At 41.6% G+C, this 12,124-nt stretch overlaps 1 protein-coding gene across 1 annotated transcript in view; it reads right to left on the bottom strand.

Moving 5' to 3' along the window:
• Positions 1-3,391: 3,391 nt before the first annotated feature.
• LOC119658025 (E3 ubiquitin-protein ligase znrf2) overlaps positions 3,392-12,124 on the bottom strand; it is a 266,182-nt gene continuing 257,449 nt past the window's right edge. The window contains exons 2-4 of the mRNA XM_038065257.1: positions 10,391-10,486; positions 4,803-4,908; positions 3,392-4,739 (exon numbers count right to left, since the gene is read on the bottom strand). Of these exons, the coding sequence (XP_037921185.1) occupies positions 4,682-4,739; positions 4,803-4,908; positions 10,391-10,486 (260 nt within the window). The 3' untranslated portion in view covers positions 3,392-4,681. The remainder of the gene's footprint in view (positions 4,740-4,802; positions 4,909-10,390; positions 10,487-12,124) is intronic.

Consider the following 12,124-nt stretch of genomic DNA (forward strand, 5'->3'; position numbering starts at 1 on the left):
ATGTGCTCGGAAACCTTTCGATGGTCCTTGAGGTCGTTAACGATGACGAGCAACAAATGAGGTAGAAGGTTCACTTCGCATGGTTCTTAACCAAATCACATTTGGTAAAGTTAAATGAAATGGCTAGTCACCGTAACATGCGGATACGAACTGCTCCTCCAAGCAGAAGAGAAATCTTGACTATCAATGCCCTCAAATGGAGTATAGCCTGGGCTTGACGTTCTGCCCACAGAGTTTTTTATCGCCACACCTGCAGTGAATGCAGATCTACTACTTCCTGGAAATCTTGAAAATCCGGGACCTTTCCCATAGATAATTGTTAAGATTCCAAGGACACCCGTACTGAGTTTGAAGGAGATAATAGCTAAAATAATCCCGGAACAAATCAAAAACCCACGACGGAGCATAAAACCTGGGAAATGCCTGCTGAACCAACCCCAACAGCTCTACTACCAAACCCTACCTCCACCTCCACGTGGTGATCGCTGGGAGTTCTTTCTTGACGACTGGCAAAGAGGCATTATCTGTCTCATACATAAAAAGGGAGATATCACACAGTGCAGCAATTGTAGAGGTATCACGTTGCTGAGTACCATCTATAAGATATTCTCCGCTATCTTGATAGCCTCATACGCCCAGAACATCATTGGCACATACCAAAGACGCTTCACCAGGCAAATCAGCAACAGATCAGATAGACTGACAGATAGCTGACGCTGACTAATGTGCGAGGCCAGATAAAAACAGCAGGATTACTCTCGAAACCATTCGATATCAACGACGGTCTACGACAAGGGGATGCCCTATCATGCGTCCTCTTTAACCTGGCCCTCGAGAAAGTGATCCGTGATGCAGAAGTAAATGCAAGAGGTACGATCCTCTTCAAGTCCACCCAACTACTGGCCTATGCTGACAATATCGACATCATGGGAAGAACGACCGGAGACGTACAAACTGCCTTGATCCAGATGGAGCAGGCGGCGTAAGATCTTGGGCTGCATATTAATGAAGGCAAGACAAAGTATATGGTGGCAACGTCAGCACCGAAAACCAACCAACCAACAGCGTCAAACCGCACTGGTCAAACGAGAAGAATAAAGATAGGAAGACTACAACTTCGAGACCGTTGATAATTTCTCCTATCTAGGGTCGAAAATCATAACCGATTGTGAAGGTCATTTGTTGATGCTTCATCTCCAGGATCTCTGTTGACTGCAGTTATTGGGGCATCCATTTCCCTCTTATAGGTGTCGCGGAGGGCTGTGTTGTGGATGGCTTCATTGTTAACTTTCACCTGATTGTCAGAGGGGATTCTGGGTGGTGTTGTTATTCAAGCTCGGAGCACCATGTCAACGAGATAGTGATCCGAGTCTATATTGGCCCCCCTATATGTTCCGACATTCATCAAGGCTGAGAGGTAGCGGCGTTCAATCAACACGTGGTCAATTTGGTTGAAAGTGATCCCGTCTGGAGAGGCCCACGTATGTATGTGGACCGCTTTTCGCGCAAACCAGGTACTTCCAACAAACATTTCGTGTGATACTGCTAACTGAATAACTCGCAGTCCATTATCATTTGTATTTTGATATAAGATATAGGAGCCAGCGTATCGCCTGGATACGGGCTCGTTCCTTACTTGGCTGTTAAAATCCCCAAGTATGATTTCCATATCATACGTGAGACAGGCTTCGAGGGTTCGTTCTACTGCCTCGTAGAAGGTATCCTTTTCCGACACTGCAGTCTCCTCTGTAGGGGTGTAAACGTTAGTGAGGCTTATATTTCTAAATTTGTCTTACAAGCGCAGAGTGCATAGCCGTTCGCTTATGTTTTCAAAGCCGATAACAGCAGGTTTCATTTTTTGGTTGACTAAGAAACCTACTCCGAGCACATGGTTTACTGGATTTCCACTTTAATATATGGTGTAGTGGCTCTTCTCCAGGAAACCGGTCCCTGTCCAACGCATCTCCTGTAAAGCTGTTACATCAGCCCTATATTGGGACAGGGTATCGGCTAGCTCAGCTCCATCTCGATGCAGGGAGCGCACGTTCCATGAGAAAATGAGCAAATCGTTATTTCGTTATCGTTGCCGGGTTTCGCTGTTTACTCGTTCAGTCCGAGGCTCCTGTTGTGGCTTCGTAACAAGTTGTTTTTCGTGTAGGGTTGTCAGCCCTACCCAACCCCCAACCTGGAGGACCAGTTGGTACATTTTGTCCCGTTTTTAGGCGCGGGAGATGCGCCTTCATCCTTCTCCTTCTGCAGCTTTTCGTTAAGAAAGAGCTCATAGCGGCCACCACGTGGAAGTGGAGATAGGGTTTAGTAGTAGAGCTGTTGGTGTTGGTACAGGAAGCGTTTCCAGGTTTTCTGCTCCATCGTGGGTACCAATCCACGTTTCGCCCTGGGACCTATACTACCCTTTGACCTTTCGAACGAACCAACATATGAGGATTAATTGCTCTACTATGATCCGAAGACAAAATTTCCAAGTGTTGCGGGTATGTATATCAAAACTGCATCGTATCCTTGTCGATGTTGATCAGGGAACTTGTTCAAAAGCGAAATGTTCGACTTACTATATGCAGCACGGTCTCGCAGTAAATCTGAATAAAACGAAGTTTTCGATGGCCGAACTCAAAGAAACAGGCACTTTCACTGTCACTGGCAGCGACCTGCCCACGAAGGAGAAATTTTAATTACCGTGCTATCAATGGTGAATTGAGCTACGAAATTGCGTCAGATATCAGCGGAACTTGGATGAAATGGTGTTCCACACATGACGTTCTATGTGATCAACGCATAATGAGCGTCTCAAATCTAAAATTCACTGCAGTATCGTTCGCGGTTCTGAGTTGTGGCCACGTACCAAAAACAATTAGGACCGCCTCGCGACAATTTAGATGAAATGTTCGCTTGGACATATGATCACGTCCGAAATGACGACATCCACAATTGATATGGGGTTACATCGTAGAAAAGTTGTGAGACGCCTCTCCAATTGTGTGATCATGTGATTTACGTTGAGGAAAGCTCCCTAGCTAAGATTGGCCTAAACATAGAAGCTGATTGAAAACGACCAAAAGGCGGGACGAAACAGCGATGGCTTGATATGTTAGACGATGATTTGAGGGCCTCTTGACTTAGGCGCCCACTGCCAAGGGGTTAGGACTAGGGCTAAAAATAGGTAGCGCATTTCGTTATCTATCCGACAGATCGGATCTTAGAGTCTGGTTCCGCATACAGAGTAGCGTCAACGTGGTGTTGGGGGTCAGAAGCAACGAAGAACCACACCTGCCTGACTAGCATAACGTCAACGCTACTAATCTGTAAAATTCAATTGGAAGATACGACGAAGTTGGGCTGCACCAAGAATCACTAATGAAAGCACCACAATGAATTTCAATGAAAGAAATGTTTATATTTTTTTTCTTGCTTCTTCTTACTCAAACTAAAAAACAAATGGTATTTTCTTTGTTTCCTTTTAATCTATCAATATAATATAATATCACTATCGATTTCAAAAATTATCATTGCGACGCATATTTTTTGCTCTCCTTCTCCTTCTCATTTTCACTTGAGATGAATGATATATCACAAAAGAGGCATTCGGCCGGCTACAATGTCTTCCATGTGCGCAGGGGTTAGCGCCTGGTGTATATAAGTTTATTTTGTATGCTTATTGACGTTATATTTTCAAGTCCAATGTACAAAGTTACTTCGTAAGTTGTTGGGTTTTTTTTTCATCGAAAAGTAGAACAAATGAGAAATCGAAGCATCGAATGCATCTTTCGAACAATATTCCTATTTTTTTCACCAAAGTTTCAATTGAACGCGTCAATCGAGTTTAAAGTTAAATGTATATCAGCTGTAAGTTGTTTTTGTTGTTATTGTATATTCAATTTCACTTAAGTTTAGTTTTTATATTGTTACTTATCTGACTCAATTGTTTTGTTTTTTTATTTTTATTTGCTTTCTTTAATTTATTATCAAAATTCATTTACAAAAAACTTATTTGTTTAAATATAATATTAGCCTACGTCTAGGTTACTTCTGGTTGTTTTGCTTTAAACCTCAATTTACTTTATTTTATTCCGGTTTGCTCTTATTCATGCTTTGAATTTCCACCTTGAATTCACTTATAGAAAACAATCGAATTTGCATCAATAATTCTGGCCATCATACTTTTTACAATTTGCATTTTGCTTTAATAATCTCGATGGGGTTTTGTTTTGTTGATTTATTTCATTCTTTTTTAATCTTAAATGATTTATATTTCGTTTTGTTTCATTTCGTGGGTTCTTAACAAAATCTATCCCTTTTCCCTGGCGACAACAAATCCAGTAACAAATATCAATATAAAATGGCTAAAAGTTTCAATAGATCACGTAAACATGCTTCTTTTACGTTAAAAAGAAATCGATATTGGATAAGTAAAAATAAAATGGTAATCAGAATCACGATTAAAACTAATAGGGGATGCTCGCTTTCGTCTAAAACCAATGCTAATGAAGTAAATCATTGACAACAATCGAATTTCGTGTTACTCTCAGTTCTCCCTAAGATCTAGAAAAGAAGGGCAGGTAATTTCTCGTTCTTTAAATATATATAAACAAGTATAATTTTTATTGTTATTTTCTCTTTAAATTTTAATATTTATATATATAGTTCTAGTCGATATATGGAGCTACTAGTCACCAGGATGTTCGGGACAGCAACGATTCACTTCGAACCATTTGTCTATACATCTGCGGGAGAAATTGGGTCCGGTTAGATTTTTAGGAATTCAATTACTTGATCGGGAGACTTACCCTTTATGATAAATACATAGGCATGGCAATCGAGCTATAACATCACCAGGATTTAATTCTTCTAAGCATATTACACATTCACCCTTGGCGTCAGTTAAAACATCCTCTGGAAGAAAATAAGGGAAACAATTAGCAATCGATGTGCTTTGATGGTTATGTTCTAGTCTAGAATTATGCAGGGGTTCTGCTGGCTTTGACATGGAATATACTATTACAAGAAGGTTGACGAGAAAGCTCTAGAACTGGGTGGCGCGGAGCAATGGAGAAAAGCCCATTGTCAGGAACTGTCAATAATCTCTCACCCTTCTAAAGTATCCCACGACCGTAATTAAAGTCAACCAAAGCGGGACGTAAATTTGCTATTTAACGATGGTGAATTACAGCAAAAGTTTGTTAGCCGTTGAGAAGGTGCAATTCCTAACAAATCGGGAACCGGAAATGAGTGGATATTTGTCTCATTAGCACCTAACCCGTAATGTATACATATATTATGTGTGAATAACCAGTTTCGCGTGATACTGACATTCAAAGTCTTGAATTGAACAGACGCGACAATTTTGACGTATTATAACTTTACTAGTAATAGTGCGATTTCCACCAAACTTGCTAGGATCAAGCTCTCTATACATACATTTCGTGATTCTAGAATGAACATAGGGGGGGGGGGGGGGTTTGCAGTCAATTACTAACAAATCGGGAAACCGGAAACTTAAGGGAGGTTTTTACTCAATTTCCCCAAAAATATTGAAACATACTATTATTAACTTAATTTGAGCCGATATCAATATGGAGGCCTGGACACTATACAGAGGCAGCTTCATGATTTTTTTAAAATTTTTAGGTTAGGTAGTTTCTGAGAATGGGTCCGTTAAGGAAATCATCATTTTCCACCCCTCCCGCTCCTCGCCTTTCTGACAAATCTTAAAACTAATACCGGCTTCAAAAAGTACTAATCGAGACCTTTCATTTGATACCATATGACCCTATTCGGTGAAAAAAAGTTTACACCTCCCCCCATCTCAACGTAGAAGGATATCACTCACTGCATGTCTGGGCATTCGCTGTTCCTACCTTCCCATCAAATTTGGTGTCAATCAGTATAGCCGTTTCTGAGAAAAGTGCGTGTGACAGACAGACCTGTGAGGAGTGGCCAGATCTCCCATCAGGCAGATTGGGACATACCTATTCATGTGTAAATATGTGTTCATGCTTTTTTCTTTTCTGACTGTGCATGGGTTAGTGTTTGCTCATCTCTGGTGCGTGGACCAAAATGGCTATGGGAAGGACACCCAGAAAATAAAACCAAGATGGACGAATTCAGAAGGAGTAAAATTACGGTGCAGGGGTCGGAACCCCAGTACCGGCGGCTTTTGAGAGTGAGCAAGCGGGCTTTAGGCCGTTGATATCCCTTGACCGCAGTGCCTCGGTGGTGGACAACTTGGGCATCGTGGCATCTAATGCTACTAGTATTTTAGATTTGGAGAAGAAGATGTTGAAGCACAACTCTGCCACGAACACTAATTGCAAAGGGAAAGAATGATGGGCTGAAAGCAGATAGCTGGTCCTAAAAAGCGATTTCGACAATCATCGCATCTGATTAAGAGATACTCCTGCAGCAAGAAATAGATCCATTCGAGGGAAGGAAGGGTAAAAATCCCACTTCGCTTTCCACTTCTTTACAAAAAAAGACAGTTTTAGGGGGTAAAAATCCCGCTTTACTTTCCACTTCTTTACAAAAAAAGACAGGCAGACAGACAGTAAATCGATTTGAATACGGTTTTGTTTTACACAAAACCTTAAAATTGCATCAAATTATCCGCGCTAAACTTCCAATTCGCCAATCGACCTAAAGACTCCTCCTCATTTTGAAATCGGACGAGGTGGGGTATCCCAACTGCAGATACAGTCACACCTCTTGGCACTTTACTCACATCCTGCTGGTATCCCACAAGGATCAGTTCATTCTGCCATTCTCATCTTCATTTTCACCACCGACCTCCATAGATCACCACCCGTCCAAACCCCATTCGAGTTCTTCAATACGTGGACAATCTGATCCTTTATATATGGACACCATTTACCCCTTGTTGGTTACCTGAAGTGTGCTTTACTTGCCCCCCATGATTTCCTGCGACGCCTGCACTCGTTCTCTATTGTTCCGCGCTCAAGTGCCCTTGGGACGATCCAACCGTCGACCGTCTCGGGAGAGGTGATTCCATAGAGTAGCCAGCAGTGTAATTGTCGCCCCTCCCTACTGTATAATCCATATACTGCCACTTTCGCTTTCCGATTACAGTGTGTACAAGTGCCAGACATGTATGCCGACTAAGTTTTTCGTTTGTGATAGCGGACTCTGATAATACGACCCAGACAGGTGTTGACGAAAGCTTGAAGCATTTGAATGACAGTGAGGGTCACGTCACATATACTAACTCCCATATAGCAGCACAGAAAGAACGCTAGCACAGAACAGTTCCAACTTGATCTTGATATTGAGGTAACTGCATTTCTAGATTTTAGACAAGGCAGGATCTAGTACTTTTAATGCGACGGACGACATGCCACTCGGTGCCACCATCGGCAGAAACCACGCTTTCTAGATATACGAGTATGATCGACGCTTTGGATGCTCTGCCCAATAGTGCAGATAGCCAGAGTGCGATGACCAGAGGGACTGCGGGTCTGGTTTTTATTTATATTTATCTTCAGTCCAACTCTACTTGCCTCTGTTTTCAAATCCAGAGCCATCAGACCAAGGCCCACGACCTGGTGAGAAAGTAAACAGATGTCGTCAGCGTAGTCGAGTTGTTTGGAGAAAGATGTCATGGTCGACTGAACTCCTCCACGTCCTCCGGAGAGGGAAGAACGTCACCGATAACAAGAAGAAATAATGTCGGTGGCAAGATGTAACCCGGTGCAGGACGTGACATTTCACCCCATCATATGTAGCTCTGATGATAACTATTAGTTTCCCCGGAATGCTTCACCTGCGTAGAGTATGGAAGGTACACTTCCTGTTCACGCTGAAGAAAGCTTTTTTAAAAACGATGAAGAGCAGATGAAGCGAAGATCTAAACTCCGCGCAGTGATCCAAAATGATCCGTATAATGTTGATGAAACCAATGCAGGTGGATCCGGAGCGGAATCCAATCTGCTCTCTGCCGATCAAGCTTTGGAGATATTCTTCAATCCGTACCAGGATTATTTTTACAATAACGTTTGGTACGGCAGGAAGCACGCAGATACCCCTTTAATAGTCACATTTAAAACGGGTGCCCTTCCTTGCAATCTTAACGATCATCCTCTTCTTCTACTCGTTGGGAAAGGTCTCGGATTCCCAGGATTAATATACGAGTGGAAGTAGCAGTTCTGTAGAAACTGTAGGTGTAGCGATGAACAACTCTGCGAGGAGACCGCCAAGTCCTTTCGTGATGCAGTATATACTTTTGAAATCATTGCGACCCTGCGACATCTTCTGCTTCTTTGAACAGGGCAATAATCAATTCACTTTTGTTCGGGCAGATGACGAATTCATATTAAAGAACGACATTTGGGATTTAATGGAGCGTCTAGAAGATCGGTCAATTTTAGAAGGTCGAATAGTCCTAAGAAATGTATAAGCTAGTTACAAAGGCTTTCGCGGCACAACGGGGGGTGCACATAAAACAATTCGACATTACTATTGCTTTTCTGAATGGCGTTTTTGTCTGAAATCCGACAACGAGATCAGAGCGCAGTTTCGGGGGCGGCCAGATTTAATACCTAGCTGTGACCCTTCTACAAAGAAAGGGGATGAAAACGAAATCACGACGAAATCTTCGCTGCTTGAAGTGGGAAAATTGATCGGAGGCAAAGAGTTAGGGACAGACAGGCACGGGCTTACGCTACATATCCCTGTTTACAACTAAATAATCGTCACCAACTAATATCCTCCTTTCGACAAAGAAGAAAAGAGGCCAATATCAGCTTTGGGCTGATAAGGCTCGTATTCTAAAGATTTAAGGAACGCTAAGAGACCTAAGGCCTCAAACACAACGCAAACGAATGTCAGCGTAAGATATTTTTCAGCCACCGACACCTTCCCCTGCACCTTTAACAAAACAAAACGCACTAACCAGTGCTCAAGGTGCGTGATAAACCATCACGAAAGGATAGGAATCTCTGCAAGATGGCATGGGTGGTTAGGAACACTTGCATCCAGCGAAAAGGCATATAACTTAAAGCTAGAAAAATGAAGTCAAGGGTATGTGGCGCCTAACCGAGAAAAAAATTGAGAAACGGGAGTTTCTGTATCAGACACAACAAAACAATATTGGGAGCCCGAAAAAGCGATCTTTTTCTAACTGCACTCGCGAAATGCCGAGGTCGGCCATTTTTCTACTTCCCACGATTTTTACACAACGGTAGCGGATTTATTTATATTTAGTTATCATATTAAACTAATCGGCAAATCCTCTTCCCACCACCAGTCGAAATATCGTCCTTATCCCCATTTCTATACACGGCAGTGGAATTCTTAGCATTTTTTCCACTCCATTTCCCCGTTTTCAAATTTCTTCGCATCTTGGATTTGCCGCCGCCCCTCAATAAATAAAGCATCTGAGAAGCCAGCATCAGCGGAACCTTCTACGAATCGGTTTCTACCCACATAACCACAAATCCCCGTAGCATCAGCTGTCCGTTGTATCATTTGTATTTGCATGCATAACATTTCGCCTTAGCCAGGAACGAACATTAGAAATGCATTTTATAATATGTAATATAGCATGTGAAAATAAAAACAAACAAAAAATTAATGATAATTTTTGGAATATTAGAAAATTGCTATGTTAAAATTGATAATATTTAAACAGATTTTAAGGTCCTGAGGTAAGTTTAAAAAATGTAAGTAAAATAAGTATCTTCCTCGGGCGCTACTCAGACGCGGGTCTCAAGAGGTGTTACAAGAAATGGCTGACAGTGAAATTGTGGGATTGAATCGATGGGCAGGAGGGGAATTGATATATTGATCGCGAGTAGCGGCTAGCGTGAAGTTGCGCTATACTTTAGTTGGGGCAGAAATCTTAGATCTGCTGCATCTACTGGTATGAATACTGAACTTACACTCAATATAAAGCAATACCGCTCTGCCAGTCATGGCGAGTCTCTCATTGTAGTCCTCAAATCAATCCGTGTCCGAAGAGGACAGTGGGATTATGACTACACAGCCGATACGTTAAATCGCCAGGATCTTCATTGTGCTGATTAAAAAAGCAGAAACTGCCGCTTCAGAGCCATTTACTGCATCTCGAAAAACTCGTGGGTAGTCGATAACCTTTGGGTAGCCCGGCCAAGGACTTTAACTTTAAAGTTTCCGGAAATGATCCGGGCTTCAGAGGTCTTATGCATTTCCGTTGACTCAAAACAAAGTCAGTGATGCAATCTCGATCCATCGGATTCATCAATTTTTCGGTAGTCCAATCAAGGAGGATGGCGATCAGCTCCTCAACAATGTGGCGTAGATGTGGTTCGCTCGTTATGCCGATTTAAGGATAATTGGCAACCATATAAAATATTACTGAATATTTAATTTTAAATTGTTTACTCACCGTTGTACGATAGACGAGGTTTTGTTAGGCACATAACTAAATGACATTCTATGTCGTCTGGTAATACGAATTTACTGCATACGGGACATTTTATACCTGAAAGAGAGGAAACAATCTTTAATAATGACGTAAATGTAGGAAGATAACTCAGCAAAATATGACACTTAGGGTTTTCTAGCCAGTAGAAAGGCTTTAATTTCACCAACCACGCGAACAAGGGTACTTCCTCTGATTGGTATCTTCTATCTTAAAAGTTAAGATAATCCTCATTACTTCCTGATACTAAAGGATCCAGTTGGTGACAGGGTGCACTAATTTCAGAGAAAGCACCTCCCACATTTTCGGTACTTGGACCTCTCAGTGCCAAGATGCCAGATTTTGTAAAAAACACATGGACTACGGTTTTGTTTTAATCAAAATCAACTTATCATACCCTGCCTGCCATTTTCTAAATAAATTTTTGGGCCTTCATATTATCATCATGTAGAGCTGTCAGACTTCGGGAGTCTGGATGCTGAGCAATGAACCCCTATGGCCACAGAAACATCTTAGACAAAGTACCCCGGGAACTCTGGGTATTCATAAAAGAATACGTGATACCCAAAACGAGCTTCAGGGGTAATTTTACGCTGGGATTTACAACCAGGACAGGATGGAAGGCAGGCGGTGCATTGCGGGGTTATAACAGAATATTCTTCATCGACGGATCAAAGACTCATATTGCCATATTGGAAAGAGGAAGAGACCCTTAGGCACTTCCTTTGTGATTTCCCAGCTCTAACTAGAGCAAGACTGCGGACACTGTGAACAATTATTTGAGGACCTAAAAGAGACCTTTGGCTGTAGTAAAGTGGAGGAGATGAACACTATCGACAGCGTCGGAAGATATAAGCCTACCTGCCCCACCCTTGCCTTAGCTTCCAGCTGTCATACTTGGAGCGGCATAACTCCAATTTTAGTGGGAGAAGTTCCGGTCTCTAAGATTTTTATAGCTCGTTTGGTGGTCCTACAGTCGACATCATTGTGGCTCCCTCGATTTTGAAATTTAGGGCCCATTTTGCATCATTTCAAGAAGAGACCAATCAATTCCAGGCGGTCTTTTTAGCCTTGGACTTGGAGCTTTGTTTTCAACCTAATTTAGTCCCTCTGTTGATGGGAGCTTGGGTAAGGGTACATTTAAATTTTAATTTCAGGATTACGTGACAAATATTTTAATTCATTTAATTTAATTTTAAAGAGTCATCAATGACAATCTTTAATTATAAATAATAATCAATCTTTTCATTACTAATCCAGTCATTTTTATGTAGAATAAAAAAAAACTTATAACCATGACATCAGTTGTCGTGCCATCAATTCAATAATCACTAAATAAATTTACTCAGAAATCATGACACCGAGTTCATGAACACCTGGTGACATCTTGCATACGAAACGCTTCCCCCATCTTTCCGATATGGGAATCTGAATAATTGTCGTGCTAATTGATTCGCTTACATCATCATAAAAATACATTTAAATTGCTTTAGGGGACTAAATTGAGGAGAGGTAATTTCCTTCCTTATTTTGGTCGATGAGTAAGTGGTGTCAGAAGTAAAGTTGCCGCAATCATCAAAAATTCTGACGTTCTAAAACTGGATAACATAAGATTGGTGAGCATTTAAGAAAGGGGTTGCGATGAATATTGAACGTTTTCTGACGTCTTCTACTTACTGCCGAATTCTGGAGAAATCA

This window comes from Hermetia illucens, chromosome 5 (genome assembly GCF_905115235.1).
Source record: "Hermetia illucens chromosome 5, iHerIll2.2.curated.20191125, whole genome shotgun sequence".
Classification (NCBI taxonomy): domain Eukaryota; kingdom Metazoa; phylum Arthropoda; class Insecta; order Diptera; family Stratiomyidae; genus Hermetia; species Hermetia illucens.